This window comes from Microtus pennsylvanicus, chromosome 3 (assembly GCF_037038515.1).
Source record: "Microtus pennsylvanicus isolate mMicPen1 chromosome 3, mMicPen1.hap1, whole genome shotgun sequence".
NCBI classification, from domain to species: Eukaryota; Metazoa; Chordata; class Mammalia; order Rodentia; family Cricetidae; genus Microtus; species Microtus pennsylvanicus.
Genome location: NC_134581.1, coordinates 67,179,183 through 67,202,620, shown reverse-complemented (window position 1 = coordinate 67,202,620; position 23,438 = coordinate 67,179,183). Strand labels below are relative to the sequence as shown.

Sequence of the window (23,438 nt, the reverse complement as noted above, 5' to 3'; positions counted from 1 at the left end):
GACATAAAGTAAAGTATGTCTTTTTTTTAAAGACAGGATTTCACCACATAACTCTAGCTGTCCTGGAACTTGATCTGTAGACCAGGCTGACCTCAAATTCACAGAGCTCCACTACCACTGCCCCCTGAGTGCTAAGATTAAAGTTGTATATGTGGTTTCTAAGAAATCTGGGCAGCAGCCAGGTCGTGGTGGTATACACTGTTAATTCTAGCACTTGAGAAGCAGAGGCAGGCAGATCTCTGTGAGTTCGAGGCCAGCGTGGTCTGCAAAGAGAGCTCCAGGACAGCCAGGACTGTTACATAGAAAAAATCTAAAGAATAAAGAAACCTGGCAAAACTCTTTTTTTGCCTAGAGCAAATATTGACTGTTTTGGCATTATCGTTCACATCCTCTATAACAATATATAAGAAACAGGTCAATCATATATACATATACACACATATACATAATACATGTATATATACAATACTATATATATGTATATATGGATGGATAGATTTGAGGTTATGGGTATACACATTTGGCAGTCTTTTTTTTTTTTTTTTTGGTTTTTGAGACAGGGTTTCTCTGTGTAGCTCTGGCTGTCCGTGAACTCGCTCTGTAGACCAAGCTTGGCCTAGAACTCACAGAGATCCATCTGCCTCCGCCTCCTGAGTGGGATTAAAGGTGTATGTCACAATGCCAAGTTTTTCACTCACTGCTGATACCTCCTCTATAAGGGGTGGGGTATGGGGAAATATCTTCTCCATAAAGTCAAAGCAACTGGACCCAGCTTTACTTACCCTTTTACATTCCTCAACCATGAATGTGTGCACACACACACGCCCATATAAGTGTTTCTGCCCTACAAGTATCAACTTTTTGGGATTCCACCTTCCCATTTCTTCTTCCAGCTTCCCAATTCTATTCTGAGTATAGAACTCATCTTATCCTTAGTCTTTATCCGGCATTGCTATTATTAAAGGTGTCCACAGAGAATGAAATCATACTTTAAGTTTTCGTTGTTTAACTCGACAAGTAGAGTACAGGTACAGAAGGTACTTTCAATGGTCAGCCCTCCAGCATTTTAGATCATGCCATTTTGGATGTGATGGCAAACTGTAATGTAAGACTTAGAATTGTAACAGTAAAATAGACTGCTTCATGTGGGCAATTTGAATTCATTCCCACAAAACAACCTGGGGATATAAAAGTGTTGACAATATAAATATTCAAAACGTTCATAGTGACATAACATATTCTCTTCACTAGCACTATTAAAAATACCCCAACCTAGAAAATGTTCAAGTGCTAATGTTTTAAAATACAATTAAATGCCCACTTCAAAGATTCACTAAAACATTTTCAGATGTGACTTTCTGGGTGGATTAATTTTCCAAGGGCTTTCATCTCTACTGTTTATGCTTTAGAGAAACATTGATTCATCAGAGGTTCAAAGTAGGAGAGAGGACTGTGCCAGCCAAGGACTCCCCTGGGTCCATGAAAACACACACCATCTTCTGGTACCTCCACACAGAAATAAAAGGAAAGAACACAAGAACATATTCTCATCAGCTGTAAATATAATGTGTCCAGAAGCAGCTGCATCAGCAACACACATGTAAAATACCTTCTGCATTCAAAACTTTTTAACACCATCTGCTTGATTTTCAAAATAATTCCATAAAATTCAAAAAATTAGTAGGCTCATTTTATAAGCCAGAAGAGTGATGGTCAAGAGATCGTAGGACATTCTTATGGTCTAATACTAACTAGTAGAGTAAAGGCAAGCTTAGGGCTTTGATCTCTGATTTCTTCCTTAGTATTCTTTACACTATGCCATTTTGGTTTTCAAAGAAATAAACTTACTATAATTTAAGCATAAGAAACTTACAATCTCAAAAGGCAGTTTCATTGGGTAATTAGATACCCTTCTATGATTTATAGCATAAAACAGATATACACATTATAAAATATTTAACACTGTGATCAAAATATCCCTTCCATGAATGTTCGATCAGAGTTAAAAATTAGGCATGGTAAGCTGCATGCCTTTTATCCCAGCACTCAGAGGCAGAGACAGGCCTAGTCTGTGTATTAAGTTCAACACCAACAAGGGTGACCAGAGTGAAACCCTGTCTCAACCTCCATGCCAAAAAGGGCACATATGCAGCACTTGGGAGAGAGACTGAGTGGTGGGTCTGAGCTATATAGCAAAATTCTGCAAAAAAAAATTAGTTTTAAAAAACTGAACTTGAACATCATTTTTTCACTTGAGTATTTCATCTTCCCTTCTATTGATGAGATCAGAAAATTAAATGTGAATGCTAAATCATGTGGCTAACACCATTTTTTCCTATTCAGAACATCTTTTCTACTTTTACTGGAAATAAGATAATTTGGAAATTTGAAAAACTGCTATGTATGTATATTGATAATTTTGACAATAGTTCAAGATAAACTGTTTTTTTTTTCTTTGAAAATGTCACTATTTTTTTCTTGGCTAAATTTGTTTTTGCTTTCCTTGGCTAAGTCTGGACAGTGTATTATAGCATCAAACTATTTGCTACTGAGTGGTCCTTTTGTTTCCTGTGAATATTTGCTCAAAATATCTACTTTGAGCACATACAAATCTTGCCAAAAGTGATGATTCCAGGACCAATAAATCCAGAAACAAAACAGAATATAAAATTTATTTTATTATGTTCTAAGAATGGCAAACCTGGTACTTTGAAAAGAAAACTTATATTTTAGTCCTAGTCAGTACTTCTGCGACTGCTTAAGAGTACTTTGCCTTTTCCCCCTCCAGTGTTTGTTTTCATTGTTGATCTTGTTTTGGTTTTTCAAAACAGGGTTTCTCTGTGTAACTTTGGAGCTGGTCCTGGAACTTGCTCCGTAGACCAGGCTGGCCTCGAACTCACAGAGATCTTCCTGCCTCTGCCTCCTGAGTGCTGGGATTAAAGGTGAGAGCCACCACAGCCGGGTCCCCCTCCAGTTTTGATGCTGGGATTGGATCTAGGTTTTCAGAAACTAAGGAAACATTCTAGCACTGAGCTATGGCCCCAGCCTGCAGGATGGACCTTATGCATCTTTCATATTATTTGGTGTATGTTGCTGCACACACTCGTGTGAATTTGTGTGAGCACATGTATGGCGGTGTGCATGTTGAGGCCAGGGGACAACTTCAAGTGAAATGGGTTCTTTCTTTCCACCACAGAGGTTCCAGAGATCAGACTCAGGTCTGCAGATTTGGTGGCAAGCTTCTTTATCCTTTGAGTCATCTCGTCGGCCCTTCAAGTGCACTTTATATTTAATACTAATTGACTGAGGAGAATATAATCCTGACACATTTATTTTCAGACAGACTACGTGTATACAAAAAAATCCAATTTCAATTGTCAAGAAAGATGAATAATACTGACACATCTGGACACTAAAGTCAGCTATATGCTAAGAAAGTGAGAGTGGGTATAATTTTGTAGACACTGGTTTCAGAAAGAAGGCTGTCTGCTTTCCCTCCTATCTCCGCAGACTACCCTATCTGTCCCTGTAGCTGGTGAGCAGAGAGCGCTGTAGCCAGCAGCTCACGATGCTACCGTGGGTCTGGATGCTTTGTGATGTTCACTCCTTGCGTTATTCTGCTGTAAATGTTGACATGTATCCAGAAGCGTCTTGGCCTGTATATGACAGTTCTTTGTGATGTTCCCTCCTTGCGTTGTTCTGCTGTAAATGTTGACATGTATCCAGAAGCGTCTTGGCCTGTATACGACAGTTCTTTGGCGTGCTGCAGTCAGCAGAAGCACTCTCTCCTGGGCTTAACTGCCTCCTCAGAAGAATGCACAGTATTTGGAACAAAACCACTTTTAACCCCTTCCCAGCCATCCTGAATACAAATCTCTCCCTTCTTAATAAGTTCATATATGTCTCTTGTCAAGATTGTGAAGGACTCCTCAACATTTGTAGCATCTTTTGCTGAGGTTTCTATATATTTCATTCCACAGTCTGTCGATAGTTTCTCGGCTTCTTCCCTTGACACCTGACGTTGTGATGCTAAATCACATTTGTGTCCCACCAGGAGAAATATAATATGAAAAGGCTGTACGTGCATTTTCGCTTCTTCCAGCCAATCTTTCACATGTTCAAAAGACCGTCGGTTAGTAATGTCAAATACTAAAAATCCACCAACTGAGTTGCGATAATAGGATCGAGTTATTGATCTGAAAAATAAAAAAAGGTTGTGTAAGGTCAATGCTCTTTGCTCCTCCTTTGAATAATGAAACACCAAAATCAAATGCGAAATAACATTATTTAAATAGAGCTTATAAATCCAATATGAGGTATCTTCGGTGAACAAAAATATTCTGAGATTAACACATATGCCCATTTCATATATGGACAGAATTTTGAAGTCGCACTTCTTAGACACAGAAGAACCTTTGCAGCATGTCATCTTGCAGTGTCTTATGAGGTTTTATTTTTAAGTATTTGATAGAAGAGTTATTACAAAACTGGGTTAAAAACAGATAGATAATAGAGGACTAGGGGTGTAACTCTGTAGTAGAGTGCCTATATGCAGGGAGCCCCGAGTTCAGTCCCCACATATGACATGTATGGTGGCAACACCCCTAGAATCCCTCCACACGGGAGGTGAAGGTAAGAGGAGAGGAGCTCAAGGTGGGCTGAAAGCTGACCCAGCAGGATGAGCACTGCCATGCACACACCAAGACCTACGTTTGGGCCCTAGAACTCATGGAAAAAACTCCTGGTGTGGCGGCTCAAAATTACAATCCTAGCACTGGGGAGGTAGAGATAGGCAGAAGACCCCTGGGACTTGCTGGCCAGACACCTGAATATCATCTATCCTTTCTCTCTCTGTCACACTCCATTTATCCTTCAATAGTTCAAGAAAGGTATTATCTGAGGAGCCTTCCCAATCAAAGACTCCTTTCTCAAATAATCCCATCTAATGGGTAGCAGACTGCTATTACATTTGCATCGATTTTTATAATGTGCTGCCTGGATATGTAGACGTCTCTGGCTCGATCCATGGTTTCCCAAAGGTCAAACATGTTTTATACATGTGTCTTACATCATATTGGCTGGCAAATCCTAGGAATCACAGAATGTTTGCGATACAGGGCTGACTAGCCAAAAGGGCAAAGGAAAGTGCTAAATGTCAAGGACCTCCCGAGTGTCAAAGTTCAAGCTGTCTGTGCTCCACACTAAACTCATCTACTTGACCAAGATACAGAGACCACTATGAAGGGACAGTGGGATGCCCCAGATGCTTGTGCTCACTACACTCTCCTCACTCCTAAAGCCACAGTAGTTCAGCGACCCAACACTGTGCCCGCCTTTGCTGCTAGGGCAGATGTTTCCAGTCCCTGAGTACTTCTCGAGCACTCAGGAGGCCCCAGGTCCAATACTTAGTACTGCCAAAGAAACCCACCAGCCTTGCTTTCTGAGTGTGAAGAACTTATGTGTCCCCTCCCCTTATTCACTCACCTCCCTGTTTCTCCTCAAAATTCATAAAATAGCCCCAAGTGTCTCCCCTCCCTTCTCCTGTGTTTTCATCCATCATTCTATTTTTGAGACAAGGTTTTCCAAGTCCAGCTCAGCCTAGAACTGCTCTGTGGCCCAGCTGTCTTCCCAGCTCAGACTCCAGAGTTCTAGGACTGTAAGCGTGCACCATCAAGCTAGGCTTCAAGCGACAATTTCTGGGGGCTACAGTACTATACAAGCATTGACGACAAGAAAAATTGTCCACCATATTTAGCGGGATTTAAATAATCTAGTTAATTAAGGTGTTGCTATCGTCTTTATTCTGTGGGATAATTAATTTGTTACCGTTCTGCCACTGTTCTGTCTGTATGTGTATGAATTTAGGCAGATGTGCCAGGTCATAAGAAAAATCCAATTAAGCCTATGTTGTTAGGCTGAAACTTTATCAGCACCAAATCTGCCTTGCTCTCTACAACTTACTACCGGTGTAATTTCATTACACTTATTTATTCACTTTATGTGTATATGTCATATATGTATTTGGGTACATGCATACCACGGCACATGTGGAGAGCAGAGGGCAACTTTCAAGGCTTGGCTTTTGTTCCTTTCACCATGTGGGTTTTGAGATCTGTGGTGGTTTGAAAATAAAAAAATGCCCCCCAAAGGGAGTGGTATGGTATGTTTGTAGATACGTTCTCGTTGGAGGAAGTGTGTCCCTGTGGAGGCCGGCTTTGAGGGTTCATATATGCACAAGCCATATCCCGTGAGACAGCCTTGTGCTGTTGCCTTCTATTCAAGATGTAGCCAGCACCACATCTGCCTGCATGCCGCCATGCTCCCTACCACAAATGATAATGGACTGAAAGTCTGAACTGTAAGCCACCCCCTCAAATAAATGTTTTCCTTTATAAAAGCTGTCGTGGTTAGTGTCTTTTCACTGCACTAAAAACCTTAGCTAAGAAAAGATGGAGCTCAGGTTCTCAGGCTTTGTAGCAAGGTCCTTGACCTGCTGAGCCAGGAACTCACTCCCAGAGATCCACCTGCCTCTGCCACCCGAGTGCTGGGATTAAAGGCGTGCGCCAACACCACCTGTCCTTCACCAGTGTCATTTTTTTAAAAATATTTATTTATTTATTTATTAAGTATACAGTATTCTTTCTGCGTGTATGCCTGCAGGCCAGAAGAGGGCGCCAGATGTCAGTACAGATGGTTGTGAGCCACCATGTGGTTGCTGGGAGTTGAACTCAGGACCTTTGGAAGAGCAGGCAATGCTCTTAACCTCTGAGCCATTTCTCCAGCCCCACCAGTGTCATTTTTAAAAACAACCTTTTTGTGGTTGAAAATGCAATGTTGAGAAGATTACTTAGTGCAAGTTTTTCAAGATTTTACTGGGATATGGAAACGTGGGAGACAGCTCAGTGGTTACAAGTATGTGCTGTTCTCTGAGGACGGTTAGGTTTCCAGCACCCTGTTGGCTCACAACTGCCTGTAACTCCAGTTCCAGGGGGATCAGATGTCTCTGCCCTTCTAGGGCAACTGCATTCAAATTTACGTACTTACATGCAGACACAAGTATACATAATTAAAAGTAATAGAGCCTGAACAAGGATGACACCAATACATACTAACATTAAAGGGGGAAGTTAAATTTTATCCCTAGACAAAGAATTACAGGTAGCTAGCTGGATGGTGGTGCATGCCTTTAATCGCAGCAATCAGGAGGTAGAGGCAGGCGGATCTGTGAGTTCGAGGCCAGCCTGGGCTACAAGAGCGAGTTCCAGGACAGGCTCCAAAACCTGGAGAAACCCTGTCTTGAAAAGCCAGGAAAAAAAAATTACAGGCAACTAAGGAATGCTGAGAGTGGGAGAAATGGCCTTCCCTAGGGAAAACCATTTCAAGTGGTCAGCTCTGGAAACAAACATACAAGCAGCATTACACAGACTGAGCAGGTTGAATTTATATATTTAGGGAACATGTATGTGTGCACGCATACACACACACACATACACACACACTCCAGCAACAATTAAAAAAAAGACCCTGGGTTTGAAAAAGAGTAAGGTCGGGGGTACATAGGAGGGCTTGGAGAGAAGAAAGGGAAGGGGAAATGATATTAATCTAAAAAAATGTTTAAAAAAGAACAGGGATGGATATTTCAAAAATTACTGGGATATAATACAAACAAAGTAATCTTATGACCTCATTAAATTGCCAAATTAGAGTTATATTATTTCAGTGAGTATTTACATTTACAAATTAAAAAACCGAGTTACCATCTAAAATAGAAAATTCAACATTGAAATGTTTGCGTGCATGTATATATATGTGTACACATGCATACACACACACACAGAAGCATGCCTTACATTGTAGGAAACAACATGTTTTCTAGTAACTTGCATTTTTTTTTTTAAAAAAAAAACCTTAATTCTATATGTTAGAGAAGGAATTATTAGTTGTGAGACTATCCTCTGGCCAGAATGCAAGGGGGGCAGGTACAGAACCCAAAGGGAAGGTCCAGGTTTTGTTTTTCTTTATATCTTTTAGGATTGAGGATTAAACCCAAATCCTAATCCATAAATGTGCCCCTGAGTTACGTCCTCAACCCCACTGCTAATGCGCGGGAAAGAAGCCTGCTGAGCTTTTGCTGCTGGAAGGTGACCTATCTCACCCTCTTTCAAAGGCATCTCCTCTGGCTTGGCCTCAGGACCCCTCCCCCATTACTCCCTCCAATCCCTCTGTAAACAGATCCTCTGCTCCTCTGAGACTGAAGCCCCCTGCTGGCACCTGCCAGCTCCGGGCTTTTCTCCACAGACTAGAGATTTTAGCACTTGACTTTCTTTATCAAGTCCTGTCGTTTTGCTGATAGCAGCATCCACTCCGGTAGGTTGTTCCCCAGCATCTGTTTTCCAGATTTGGGGCCCAGCGAGATGGCTCGATGCACAGAAGTGCTGGCTACAATGCCTGCTGGCCTGAGTTCTGTCTCAGGACCCACAGAGTGGAAGGGAAGAACTTACTCCTACAGGCTGTCCTTTGGCATGCACCTATCCTACGCCTCCTAATAAATGAATGTAAAATAATTCTAACTGCAAATCTGGGCTGAGGAGATGGTTCAGGGTACATCAGTTGAAGTTGCTATGAATTAATTATAACCAATCCCAAGTGGGTACTCAACAGTGCCAAGGAACCACTGGTACTTTTGCATGGTACCCTCTTCCTACCCCTCCCCACTTTCTGTATCCATGCTACTGGCTTGCTAACTTTAAGGGGCATGAAGGGCCGTGTCTGCTTTATTCACCGCTGAATACCCAGTGCCCTTTCAAGTGTGCAGTACAGAATGATCAGGTCAGGGAGCAACACAGCTGGTGAGGACATAAGAGATACGACAGAATAGTGGAAGCCAGGGCATGCTGTCTAACATCTCATCTCTCTGTAGTCTGACCTCACAGTGTGACACAGGAGCATTGCCATCAGTGTTGGAGGGGCTGATTAACACACAGTTGCCAGCGCTCTCAGGGAAGTTCCTTGAGGGGTGGCTTTTACGCTGGAGCCATGTTGATGAAACCAGAGAAAGTGAATCTTAGCAGCCTTAAAATCAATTAACTGGGCATGGTGGTTTGCATCTTCCATGACAGCACTCAAGCACAGGCAGGCAGATATCTGTGAGTCCAGGGCCAGCCAGGTAAACATAGCGAGATCCTATCTCAAAAAATTACCAAAAATTACCATCATTATTATTGTATATGTATGATGTATGTGTGTGGGCTTGTGACAGCATGCTGTGAGGCCAGAGCACAGACTCTGGATTCAGTTCTCTCCTTCTACCTTTATGTGGATTCCAGGATTTAACTCAGGCTACCAGACTGTACGCCACCTTGTAGTTATATATTTTATGACCCTGTTAAGAAGAAAGATTTTTTTTTCTAACTTTAGAGGGAACTTGCATAGTATAATCTCGGACCCATTAGTGTGAGATCCAAAAGGTTCCAGTTTTAACAGGATTAAAGGAGAAGTACCTTCGATTGGTCTATACCAATAACTCTGAGACCCCTTTGGGGGGGGTGTCAAATGACCTTTTCACAGGGGTCACCTGAGTCCATCTGAAAACACAGATATTTACGTTACAATTCAGAACAGTAGCAAAATTACAGCTATAAAGTGGCAACGAGAATAATCTTACGGTTGGGAGTCACCAGGACATGAGGAACTGTGTTGCAGCATTAGGGAGGCTGTAAATCACTGCTCTGTGCTGTAACACATGCAACTTGGCCACTTAGCCCATCAGATCTAATGGTACCAGCCTCAAGTATACACAGCAGACTGAGATGTTCAATTAAGCCTAGACAAGGCTCCGATGGACAATTATAGCCGTGACATTTTGGAGCAGAGGCATGCTCTTCATCAAAGGCTGTTACACTTTTGAAAAATAGTTCTTGCTCATAGTCTGGCTTTGAAAAAAACTAAATGCCGATCTTTAGAACCCAAAATGCCTGTGCGACTTGAATGCTCACTATGAGGGTATTCTTTGATGCACCAGACTTGGGCTTTGTCGTCACCACCACCACCATACACACACACACACACACACACACACACACACACACACACACACACGGGGGCGGGGCAGGGAGAGAGAGATCAAACTAGCACCAGTCAGCTCCACTCTTTGGGGAACTTAAAGCTAAGTAGAAAAGGGAAGTCTCCCATTTGGAAAGCTAGTGGACCGACTCACTGTCCACTGTTCCAGAGGATTCCTGTGGCTCAAGATCCACAATTCATTAGCACAGGCTAAGGGTTTGTCATGTTGAGAAACGAAAACCACCATCTACTTATAAAGAGGTTTGAGGGCCATGTTGATGAGTATGTAATAAACAATAATGAACTATTGTAGCTTATATGAAAGCCTATCAAAAGGCTCCTCCATACAGGAATTCTTTTTTGTTGTTGTTGTTGTTCTTGTTTTGTTTTGAGACAGGGTTTTTTCCTATAGCTTTGGAGCCTGTCCTGGCACTAGCTCTTGTAGACCAGGCTGGCCTCGAACTCACAGAGATCCATCTGCCTCTGCCTCCCAAGTGCTGGGATAAAAGGCTTGAGCCCCTACTGCTCGACTAGGAATTCTTGATAATCTATAAAACAAAATGCCCTGTCCTGTCATTATGAGTAAAGATGTCCACTCCAGTTTGAATGCGAAGTGGACATGGGAGTTGTGCCAAGGCTCAAGGGTCTTCCTCTTACCCAGGTTGACTTGGACAGTCACCTTTTGCTACCCACCTCTCCAGTAACTGCTGATGTGAGAAGCTGGATGCTCTCACTGTAAAGGATTCGCTCTGGAATGCGGACATCTTAGTGACCATCCACGAAATCACAGAATGCCTCATTCCTTGCCGTGGTATTATGTGTAGGGCACGGATTAAAGTATTCAGTTAATCATGGTGAAGATGGGGCATGGGCTGATGTTAGCCACGGGATTCCAAGAGCTTGCCACTATGATCGAGAGGCAGCTGGTCCTATACAACTGTGGATGGCTCATGAGGATTTAGACATGTGAAGTCCAGGAGAGGTCACCTTGCAAGGCTTTGACACGATCCTTCAGGATGCATGCATCCTAAACTAGTGCGGGAGGAGGGGGAGTTTTCTATGAGTCACAGTTGTTCCATGGGAAGCGAGGGGTGAAGGTTGGGTGATGAAACCTTTCTCAATTGCATTTAATGAGTCACTAAATCTTATTTTATTTTCAAATGTCTTTTCCATTTTCTGCTAGTGACTCATCCTGTAGCCCACTATAGGCCTCAAACTCTAGGTAATTCTTCTGCCATGCCCTCAAGAACTGGGGTTATGAGTCACCATGTTTGGCTCCTGAGTCACTAAATATTTTGGATGCCTTTAATCCCTTTCTATTGTGCTGATGAAGAAGTTTTTGCAGGCAGGGGAGGGATGTTTCCACTAGAGAACACTGTAATGCTTCTAGTGAATTTGTCCAGGCTGCCAACTGGCTCCTTGGAGCTTCTATGACAGTAGGTGAGCATGTGGAAAAAGAGCAGCCCTGTCATGTGAGGACTACAGGCTTCCTGTGCTTCTGGCTGCTCAGAGCTCATGGGATCTACTGCTTCTTCTTTTTTTTTTTTAATTTTTTAAAATTTTTTAAAATTTTTTTAAAATTTATTTATTTATTAAGGATTTCTGCCTCCTCCCCGCAACCGCCTCCCATTTCCCTCCCCCTCCCCCGATCAAGTCACCCTCCCTCATCTGCTCGAAGAGCAATCAGGGTTCCCTGACCTGTGGGAAGCCCAAGGACCGCCCACCTCTATCCAGGTCTCCTAAGGTGAGCATCCAAACTGCCTAGGCTCCCCCAAAGCCAGTACGTGCAGTAGGATCAAAAACCCACTGCGATTGTTCTTGAGTTCTCAGTATTCCTCATTGTCCTCTATGTTCAGTGCTTGAAATTCTAGCAATAGCAATAAGACAACATAAGGAGATCAATGGGATTTGTATTGGAAAGGAAGAAGTTAAGCTTTCGTTATTTGCAGATGATATGATAGTTTACATAAGTGACCCCAAAAATTCTACCAAAGAACTCCTACAGCTGATAAACACCTTTAGTAATGTGGCAGGATACAAGACCTACTGCTTCTTCTAAACGTGGTTCTCCAGTATGGGGATTATCTTAGCCTATCAAGACAGCCTCAAGAGAGAGCTGAGCAATTTTCCCTTTTTATGAAGAGCCTCAAGATGATTTTATCTGGGGCACCCAGGACATAGCTGATCGAGGAAATTTGCACAGATGTTGTCTAGGAAAAATGATAGAAATCAGGAACACAAATCCTTCATAACTTCCAACATGGCTTTACATGGTAAAGGTTCAGTTGGTTTTTTTAAAAAAAATATAGCTACTGATAATGATGTATTATATATTTTTTTAAAAGCCTAAGGAAAAGAGTTTATATGTTTTCACATAAAATGTTATCTGAGGGGCTGGAGAGATGGCTCAGAGGTTAAGAGCATTGCCTGCTCTTCCAAAGGTCCTGAGTTCAATTCCCAGCAACCACATGGTGGCTCACAACCATCTGTAATGGGGTCTGGTGCCCTCTTCTGGCCTGCAGGCATACACACAGACAGAATATTGTATACATAATAAATACATAGATATTTAAAAAAAATGTTATCGGCCGGGCAGTGGTGGCGCACGCCTTTAATCCCAGCACTAGGGAGGCAGAGGCAGGCGGATCTCTGTGAGTTCGAGACCAGCCTGGTCTACAGAGCTAGTTCCAGGACAGGCTCCAAAGCCACAGAGAAACCCTGTCTTGAAAAAAAAAAAAAAAACAAAAAAAAAATGTTATCTGAGAGACCAGGTGGTGGCAGTGCACACCTTTAATACCAGCACTTGGGAGGCAGAGGCAGGTGATTCTCTGTGAGTTTGAAGCCAGCCTGGTCTACAAGAGCGAGTTCCAGGACAGCTAGGGCTGTTACATAGAGAAACCCTGTCTTGAAAACAAAACAAACAAACAAAAAAATGTTGTCTGAGGTAAATTAATATAATCATATTTAAACATTAGACAATAAATATGTATATAAAAATGCCATGGCACCCCTATAAACATGTACAATTTTTTGTATTACAAATAATCAAATCTAATAAATTACAGAGAAATAAAAACCAATGGGAGATCCTCCTGCATGTGAGTCAGTCAGACTATATGTCACTATGATAAATACCTGAGAAAAGCAATTCAAGGGGAAAAAGATTTATTTTTGCTTGTGGTCTCAGAGGTGTCATGGCAGTCAGGGTGTGTGAGCAGAAGTATACTCTCACCTCAGGGTGGTAGGGCTGAAGCAGGCGAGGAGAGGTAGAGGAGAGGGAGGGAGAGGGCTGCAAGGATGGGAGGGAGAGCAAAGCCATAGGCAGAGGGACGTGGAGGGCGAGGAAGAACACTTGCACTCCAGGGACAAGGCGTATTTTTCAGTGACATTTCTCCCGACCACGCTTCAGCTCTTCACATTGCCATCATACTGTGACACCATTGGGGACTAATCCATCATCAGCTAAGTCAGGATTCAGTTACTTCTCCCAAACCCATCGGCTCGCAACCAAGTCCCTTTCATACAAGCTTTGGGTCACATCAAGACTCAGGTCATCACGCCTCTATAATTATTAGGTGTATAGTACAGTACTGTTAATTTTTTAAGGACAACGTTGCTCAGACCTCTAGGTATCCAAATCTAGATCCCTCCTGACCACCATTCTATTTCCTGCTTCTTTAGGTTTGACAAGTTAAATGCTTTAATAGCGGAATCATGTGTTATCTGTCCTCCAACATGCCCAGCGTGGCTACATAAAAGGTTTTAGCTGTTGCGTTTTCTCCCCCCTCCTCGCCCAGAGATAACATATACATGAGTGGTTGCTGGCAGCCTCGGAGCTCACCGACATTTATGAAGTCTTGCTTAATGTATGATTAATGTAACGAACTGGGAGCAACTGCTGTGGGGAAATTGGAGTCTTTTGGCATAAAAACAATGATCGAGGTTCTAAAAAAATATAAATGATATCTCAGGCAACTATTTAGTTTTCTGGCAGACACTGAAAGCAAGATGCTATTACTAAATGGAGGACAACACTCCATAAGCCCTGGTGTGCTCAAGATTTATTGCGGTGACATATCTAAATATTTAAATGTAAGTGTTAAGATTATGGACTGCTTGCTTGTCATCATGGACTTTGCTGGGCAGGCATCAGACTCTTAAAAACACTGGGCACTTGCTGGCTGAGGTTAAACGAATTAGCTGCTCCACCTGGAAATACCTTCCTATGGCATTGCCAACTGTAAAATAGGTATTTAGAAGACAGAAGTGCTTTGACGCTGAAGACAGCTAGTAACCCACAAATGCATTAGCCTCCCCTGCAGCCAGGGCTGGACGTTCTGACGGCCCTTGTGGGAGCAGACATTGTGTTGACGCTTCACTCACTGGCTTCTTCTGCCTCTGATGCTAGCCCTTAGGATGACTTCAGGAACATACAGCAAAAGTCTCCCTTATCATTATTAGGACTCAGTCCCTCCCTTACCAAAGATTCTCACACTGTGAACTTAGGATAGTCTTTCTTCACCCAAACATTAATAATTCCAACATCTTCCTATTTAAAAAAAATCAGGCTGTGGTTACAGAGACTCCAAGGAATACTGACAAGGAACTAATGGAGCCCATTTTCCCTTTGAACATGTAACTCCCCTGTGGGCATCTTTTATCTCCCTTTCATGACACATCTTCAATGCTGACAGGGCTTCTTGCTATCCCCAATGCTCTATTTGCCATTGTTGTTCTTATTCTCCATAGCAATTAATACAGTCTGACATTCTATATCATTTTCAACTTATTTGAGTAGATCCCGCTCCCTGCCCCTATTATAAAATAAGGTCCACAGAGCTAGTCATGGTGGTGTATGGCTATAATCCTGAGACTGAGAGGCTGAGGCAGGAGGATCATGAGTTCAAAGCCACCCTTGGCGATGTTCTAAGGCCCTGCACAAACAAATACATGCCGTTTTACATGAGTGCTGGGATCTGAACTCAGGTCCTCAAGCTTGAACAGCAAGCTCTTTCCTCACTGAGCCATCTACTAGGCCTTATTCCAGTGCTTTCTGGTATCTTCTGCAGAGAGTACTGTACAGCTTCTCAATATCACTTTACTTTTCACAGAATAAAAGGGACCAATCAGAGATAATTAAATACTACCCAGTATAAGCAAAGAATAAACATTTTTGGTTTAGAGTTCTCCTATCATTTCTGCAGCTATAGTCTACTCCCATGTGTTTCTCTGTTGTGGAATATTACTTTAACTATGCAAAGGTGTGTTGCATTTGTTTATGTTGTGGAATATTACTTTAACTATGTAAAGATGTGTTACATTTGTTTATGTTCTAGAATATTACTTTAACTATGCAAAGGTGTGTCGTATTTGTTTATGATGCTTTTGCTTAACTATGTAAAGATGTGCTGCATTTATTTAATGATATGAAAATGTGTTGCTCTTCTACCTTGCCTACGTAAGGCACCTGATTAGTCTAATAAAAAGCTGAATGGCCGCTGGGCAGTGGTGGTGCACGCCTTTAATCCCAGCGCTCTGGGAGGCAGAGGCAGGTGGATCTCTGTTTGAGGCCAGCCTGATCTACAAGAGCTAGTTCCAGGACCGATACCAAAAGCTACAGAGAAACCTTGGCAGTAGAAGGATAGGCTGGGCTGGTGTGCAGAGGGAATAAAAAGGAGAGGGAGAAGAAAAAAGAGAGGGAGACACCTGGGGCCCGCTAGTCAAATATGCAAGAAGTGGGAAAAGTAAGACATGCAGAATGAAAAAAAAAAAGGTAAAAAGCCCTGAGGCAAAACGTAGATGAAGAGAAACAGGTTAAATGAAGGTATAAGAGCCAGTGGGACAAGCATAGATGAGGCTGAGCATCCATAACTAATAATAATAAGTCTCTGTCATGATTTGGGAGCTGGTGGTCTGAGAAAGGCTGCTACATTTTTCTGCACTCTTTGTTTCATATGATTTCATGTCCTGAAACTTACTCCACTCACTATTTATCCTTCCATTATTTCAGCCTGCTTCTAAAATTACTGTTTTCATTTAGAAATCAATGGAACTAATGAGGATTTTCACAAGTAAGTCATCATGCCTTCTCGGGGTTGGGGCAGAGGAAGACAGCATATAAGGACTGAAAAGTATTTCACAGTACTTATAAAATTGTAAGGACCATACCCAGATGTGTTCTCCAAGACCTCTCCTTATCTAAACAAACAGAACATTTCGGAGTCAGGGTGGCCAGTAGGTAAGAAGGCTCAGCAGGCAAGGAACTTGCCATCAAACCCTGAAGACTTGAGCTCAGTCCTTTAAGACCCACACGGTGGAAGGAGAGGACTGACGCCCACTTAGGTGTAAGGGCTCACTGTTATTAGTACGCGTAGCAGTGCGGTCAGTAAGGGCTGCACAGAGAGGAAGGCTGTCATTCACTGGTGCCACAGATGTGTGTTGTCATTTTGGTATTGCAACCACTATGTAAAGCAATTTCCCCCTTTGTTTCCTGCACAGAGCAGTAAGTAAAATAATGGTTTGGACGGATATGAGTTTGGGTCCACTGGGATGGGTGTGGTGTCGTTTGGAAACAAAGACTTTCCAAGATAGAAATCGTGCATGCCACATTGCAGTTTACTTCAACCATACCAAGAAGTCTGGCATAGAAAGAGCACTAAACACAATGTTGAGAGACCTGGGATGCTGGGGAGTGGCTCAGAGGGAAAGAACACTGGCTGCTCTTCCAGTGACCAATTCCAAGCACCCACATGGTGGCTCATTTCCACCTCTAACTCCCGTCCCAGGGCATCTGATGCCCTCTTCTGACCTCCACGGGTACACACATATGGTACACTGGTATATATACACATGGAATAAAAATAAATAAAATCAGGGCTGGAGAGATAGATGACTCAGTGGTTTAGAGCACTGGCTGCTCTTCCAGAGGTCCTGAGTTCAATTCCCAGCAACCACATGGTACCTCACAACCATTTATAATGAGATCTGGTGCCCTCTTCTGGTCTGCAGACACACATGCAGGCAGAACACTGTATATATCATAAATAAATAAATTGAGAGAAAGAGAACTGAGGGTTTTTGTTTTGTTTTTGTTTTTTTTGAGACAGGTTTCTCTGTGTAGCTCTGGCTGGCTTGCAACTCACTCTGTAGACCACGCTGGATTCAAACTCACAGAGATTCACCTGCCTCTGCCTCTCAAGTGCTGGGATTAAAGGTGTGTGCCACTATTGCCCAGCAAGAACTGAGTTATTGAGAAAACCAGTTATAAATTATAAGATCTTGGACAAATAAAAAAATTCTCTAATACATTAATTATATGACTTAGAAAATGGCTTTTGAAGTTGGGCAGTGATAGTACAACCCTTTAATCCCAGCACTCAGGAGACAGGCAATCTGTGAGTTCGAGGCCAGCCTGGTCTACAGAGTAAGTTCCAGGACAGCCAGGACTGTTTCACAGAGAAAGCCTGTCTTGAAAAACAAAAACAAACAAATAAAATTGGCATTTGAGAAGTTAAGACAGGAGGATCACGAGTTTAGTTTTTTTTCTTTAAATATTTATTTATTATGTATACAGTGCTCTGTCTGCATGACAAAAGAAGACACCAGATCTTATACAGATGGTTGTGAGCCACCATGTTGCTGGGAATTGAACTTAGGACCTCTGGAAGAGCAGCCAGTGTTCTTAACCTCTGAGCCATCTCTACACCCCAAGGAGTTCAGTTTTAAGGGAATAACTACAAAGTGAGTTTGAGCCAGCCTGGATTTCATGAGACCATTTCTCAATAAAAATATAAAAATTTAGTTTAATAAAAAAGAAAAGACTTTCACATTGAATACTATTTCAAGGAAAAGTGGTGGGCTATACCTATAATTTGAGAATCTATAATCTTTCTTCATAATGCCTTTTTTATTTTTTAACAACTAGGGAGGTTCTTAGGAGCCACCCAACTCCCCTTTGCAGCCTTCTCTCTTGATCTCAGTTGGTTTCAGTTTGGGTCTCTTACTATACTCCGTATGTCTGAGGCAAGCACCTACATGACTCCATATCACACCAAATCCTGTAGAAAGGGACGCACTGGGAGGGGCTAAAGAATCAGAAAGAGTGTAGGGAAATTGCTCCATGGGTAAAGTGCTCGCTTTGCAAGAATGAGGAGCTGAATTTGGGTCTCCAGCACCCATGTAAAAAAGTCAGATGTGGCAATGTGCACCTGTAACCTCAGCACTGAGAGAGACAGGAGCCCTGGCGTTAACTAACCATCGTCCTTACAGCTGACAGCCTTCTGCTAAGTTAATTAGTCAGCTAACTCATTTATATGGGTCTGTTATTACTTCAAATCTGAGAAAGATGAAAGCAACTTATCAAAGGAGCCTTTCCCAAAGCGTCCTCCTTACACATCAGTTATACCTAATTGGGTATTTTGGAAATAGCCCAAGTAAATCTGTTAATTTAATCAAAGTTAAACACATTTCTTTGCTGCACTATTTCTTAGCAGCTTTCTTCCTCCAGTGCTGTGACTGTCTTGGGAAAGGTAAACAAGGACTCTGCCACTCAACTACAATGTTAGTCCTTGGTATTGTGAGACAAAGTCTTAGTATGTAGCCTACACTGGCTTCAAATTTACAATCTTGCCTCTGCTTCCAGGTGTTTAGATCATAGGCATCCATCATGCCTGGCTTCTTAAAGGCTTTGAAAAGGAGCTTTAGGGGGATGTTACATGGATAGAGATTTCTAAACACATGTGGCTATACAAAGTATCCTTTGAAAATATAAGGGATGAATGTTCTACAGAGCTCACCTTGAGAGCACTGGGGGAAGAAGGCACTGTTCTCTCAGCATTATAATTAATGGCTATAGCCGGGCGGTGGTGACACACATTTTATCCCAGCACTGGAGAGGCAGAGGCACGCGGATCTCTGTGAGTTCAAGGCCAGCCTAGTCTACAAGAGCTAGTTCCAAGACAGGCTCCAAAGCTACAGAGAAACCCTGTCTCGAAAAACAAAACAAAACAAAATAATTAATGGCTATAATTGTAGTACTCCAAAGGTCAGACAATATGAAAAAAAAATGGTCAAATTTGGTTTGAAATCTGGAATTTTCATGGTATGTGTGTGTTCAATATTGCTGCTATGCTTTCCCACTGTCTACACCAGACCACATTCTGCTACTATAACAAAATATCTGAGGCTGGATACAGAATAAAGGAAAGAGTTCATCCAGCTCAGTTTTGGAAGCTGACAGTTCAAACAGCAGGACACTAGGTTTGGTGGGCTCCCCTTAACTGGTAGGTGACCTCCTCGTGGCAGCATGCTTGAGAGGAAGACAGAAGACATCCAACTAACTGCCAGACAAGATCCCAGAAGGTGGGAGGGGTCGGGCTCATTCTTTTGTAAGAACTTATTTTCATGAGAAATTACTTTTTAAAATTCTCTATGTTAAAATTTTTTTTTAAATTTTATTTTGTGAATTTACTTATGGGTAGGGGCACACCAACAGCACACACATATAGGTCAGAGCCATTGTGGACCCCAGGAATCAAACTCAGTTCCTCTTTACCCACAGAGCCATCTTGCAGACCCTCCATGAGAAATTACTTGTATCCCTCCCAAGGAGGATGTATCCAATGACCCAATAACTTTATGCTTTAGACCCTTCCTTTTAGAAATCCCAACACCTCTTACCAATTACACTGGTGGAGCTGGATGAAACTGGTTCTTTAACTTAACACCTTTCATATTTTTAACTCTTCCTATAAACTTACTAACACTGTACGGCCGGCCCCTGGTTGGTGGTGCAGGCCTTCAGTCCCAGCCCTTGGGAAACAGAGGCAACTGGCCCTCTGAGTTCAAGGCCAGCCTGGTCTATGGAGTGGGTTCCCAGAGAGGTAGAGAGAGAGATAGAGATAGTGAGATAGAGAAGAGAGAGAGAGAGAGAGAGATTATTTTAGACACTGCACTAAGCATTCTTTTTATTTCTTTTACTGCTAAACTTCACCACTATAACTCCCCTTCTCCACTTCCTAGACACATGGTGGCCCTTTCTTATTGAACTAAGGTTCTTCATGGAATCCTAAGTTTTGTATAAGCCAAATCAATATTCCCTGATTTCAGTTCTTTTATTTTTTATATTTTGACAATGTCTCACTATGTAGCACTTGGTTGGCCCACAACTCTCTATGTAGATGAGACTGGTCTAGAACCCAGAGACTAGTTTACCTTTACTTCCCAAATGCTGGCATTAAAGGCCTGTACCACCATGCCCTGTGCTGTTCCCTTTAAGACGTGTCTGGCTGTGGAGCCTGGTATGACAACACAAGATCCTCCCGGTTCAATCTTTGAATGACAGGCAAGTGTCACCAGGCCCAGCACATCTTGTCCCTTTTTGTTATGCAAGTAGTTAAAACCCACTAGAATGTTAACTTAAATACTGAAAGGAGAACTAGTCATGATAATTCCCGGCTGGTCATTTCATTGTTCTGTAATATGTTTGTTTATGCTTTCAAACTACATCACCAGCTCTGTAAGTTAAGTTCCTTTTTTGCTTTATGTCTAATCACCAATAAACGTCCTAATACTATATTTCCCACAAATCCTCAGGGCATGATTGTAATGACAGGCATATCTCCACGCACCCTTGAATGTAATAAAACGTGCCAGGAGACCCATGATTCAAAACAAATATTTCTATTTTCTAGAAGATGCGGGACGATTTAACAGCAATTGTTTTGAATGCAGTTGTATGGTGAAGCATTCCGCTACATGCTAGAAAGGCGAGCATTGTAGGTAGCTACTGAAATATGTATGTATTTATGAATATATCATTGGTAAAGGGCCAAGCAAAACAGAAAAGTATGACTCATTGTAAACATTCTCTAACTGTCCTTGCATTATTATGGGGCAGTTACTGGGTTGTTTAAATAATGTATATATAAAATGAATTGCTATTTACATTCTTCTCAAAGGCATTGCAAAACCGTCAACTAGCAAAGGTCTTTACATTCTAACAGATTAATTATCCTTTATTTTCCTGTCAATAGGTCGAGGAATTACTTTTAAGTAAATAGACACAGGAAGATTTTACTACCTTTAAAGGGCAGAGCAAGCACTAAGTAAATGCTTTTTTTTTTCTGACCCTGAAATAACTCAGAGTTCAACCTAAGACCACAAATGGAAGAATCGGTAACTGATCTCAAGAGTGGTTGAACCGGAAGGAATCTTAGAAATCATGACGATATCTTCATTTTACAGATGAGGCACAAGGTTTAAAAACTGTCTCAATCAAAAGAGGCTGATTGAAAAGGGAACAAAAATGTCTTCATGGAATTCTAAACAAAGCTGATGCCCTTTAACACCTCTGAAAGCAGGCCTTACCGTTTCTCTACTTCACACACAAAAGAAACTAATGTACAAGCAAGCAAGGCAGTTCCCTTATTATCTCCATGAATTAGTGTCAGACCCAGAAATGAAAGCCAAGATTTTAGTGTTGGACATTCTTCAAATGTAGGCTGAACTCATTCGGCATGGATGCTGGTTAGGAGTGAGGGGGAGTCATGTTTGGAAGTTCCTAAAAGGAGTTCCTTAGTTCACAAGGAGAGCACTTGCTGAGAGGTGTGACAATGTTTGCCTAGGAGAGTTCCGATTGATCATGTGATTTTAAAGGAACAAAACAGTACATTACCAGCTTCCTTACCAAAGTACTGTTCGATCCAAAATAACTGGAAATAGGCTTTAGATATGATTTTATCTCAAATAGCCAAGGAATTCAGTTTTGGTTCCTCTTATTTCTGTAACGTCAGCCGTCTTTGTACAATCTCTCAGGTTCCTCAGTGAACATTTAGAATGAGACTATTTACTTGAGAGCCTTTTTCTCCATTTAGAAAAGTATTTTCTCAGCCGGGCGGTGGTGGCGCACGCCTTTAATCCCAGCACTTGGGAGGCAGAGGCAGGCGGATCTCTGTGAGTTCGAGACCAGCCTGGTCTACAAGAGCTAGTTCCAGGACAGGCTCCAAAACCACAGAGAAACCCTGTCTCGAAAAACAAACAAACAAACTTGTACATTAAAGTATTTTCTCTTGTTATCACTCCGGAACGTTAAGTACGAATCAATGAAATAAAGGGAAAGTTGCAGATAAACCTCAACATTACGTTTTTCACCAAAGAGGACAAACTTTCAAAGGCAACTCCACCCTTTAAACACAAACACACACACACCCTCAGTTGGGTCGGTGACTCTGATGTTACATTTAGTTGTTTTCCAGGACCTAATCCCTAGGGTCATGGCCCAGTATTTTCTGATGACCACATTTGGTGCTTTTCAAATCAATTAACCGCATGCATCTCGCTGTGAACCGTTCCAATGGAGCCCAGGCCATAACCCCGGCTGGAGTTCTGCTTGCCGAGAACTAAAGATTTTTCACACACACCCCACTAGGCATTTCTACCGCCCCTTAAGAGGCTTGGTCTAAGCTGAAAAGGGGACACCAGGCGGAAGGTTGTTGAGTCAGGGCATACGTGCGAAGTTGAGTTTGGGGAGAAGCCAGCGGTGGAGCCAAAGGGACCCAAATGCCTAGAGGAGCAGACAGAGCTGGGGGAGACCAGGCGATCCAGGTTAGGACAGGAAAGGAGACAGAAAGGGGGCGCAGGAATCCGTGCTAAAGAAAGAAGAAACTGCGGAGGAGGAAGTAGCCCCTGGAAGGGGAGGGGCGAAGGGGAAGCGAGCAGCGAGCGCTAGCACTTTCGAGAGCTAGTAGCGGGTGACTCCCTACCTGAAGCGCTCTTGCCCCGCCGTGTCCCAGAGCTGCAGCTTGATCCTCTTGCCGGGCTCAATTTCCAGTAGGCGCGAGAAGAAGTCGACGCCAACCGTGGGGTCGCAGGCGGGGGAGCGCAGCCCTGGGAAGCGGCCCTGGGTGAAGCGGTGCAGGAGGCACGACTTGCCCACCGTGGAGTCCCCGATCACGATGAGGCGGAACTGGTAGATCCAGATAGTCTCCATCGCTTGGTGCTCCACGCGCTCAGGGGCAAGTTCTGCCGCGGGAACTGTCCCTTCAGCACCTCCGCGGTGCGCGCCCGCCCGCTTCCAGCATCTTCCTGCGGCTGCGGCCGCCGCCTGGTCGCCGCCCTCTGGGGAGGGAAGGGCGGGACCGCGGGCAGGGGGCGTGGACCTGTACTGTCTGGGGGCGGGGCTTGAAGATGAGGGCGGGGCTACAAGTCAGGGCAGGATCGCAGGTAAGGAGTGTGATCACGGGCTCGGGGCGGGGATCTAATTTCCAGAGGCGGTGTCTTGGGCTGAGGGCGGGGCCCCAACCATAAGGGGGAGGGAACTGACGGTCTGGGGGCGGGCCCTCGAGCACACGGGGGAGGGGGTCTGGACTGGGGGCTTG

The 23,438-nt window shown here is 43.0% G+C and overlaps 1 protein-coding gene across 1 annotated transcript; it reads right to left on the bottom strand.

Annotated features, from left to right (window-relative positions):
- Positions 1-1,542: 1,542 nt before the first annotated feature.
- Positions 1,543-23,174, bottom strand: Rab39a (RAB39A, member RAS oncogene family). Its single transcript, XM_075965886.1, has 2 exons — positions 22,824-23,174; positions 1,543-4,196 (listed from the first exon to the last, which is right to left on the bottom strand). The coding sequence occupies exons 1-2, from the start codon at positions 23,048-23,050 to the stop codon at positions 3,770-3,772; spliced, it is 654 nt and encodes a 217-aa protein (XP_075822001.1). The 5' UTR covers positions 23,051-23,174; the 3' UTR covers positions 1,543-3,769.
- Between the last annotated feature and the right edge of the window lie 264 nt (positions 23,175-23,438).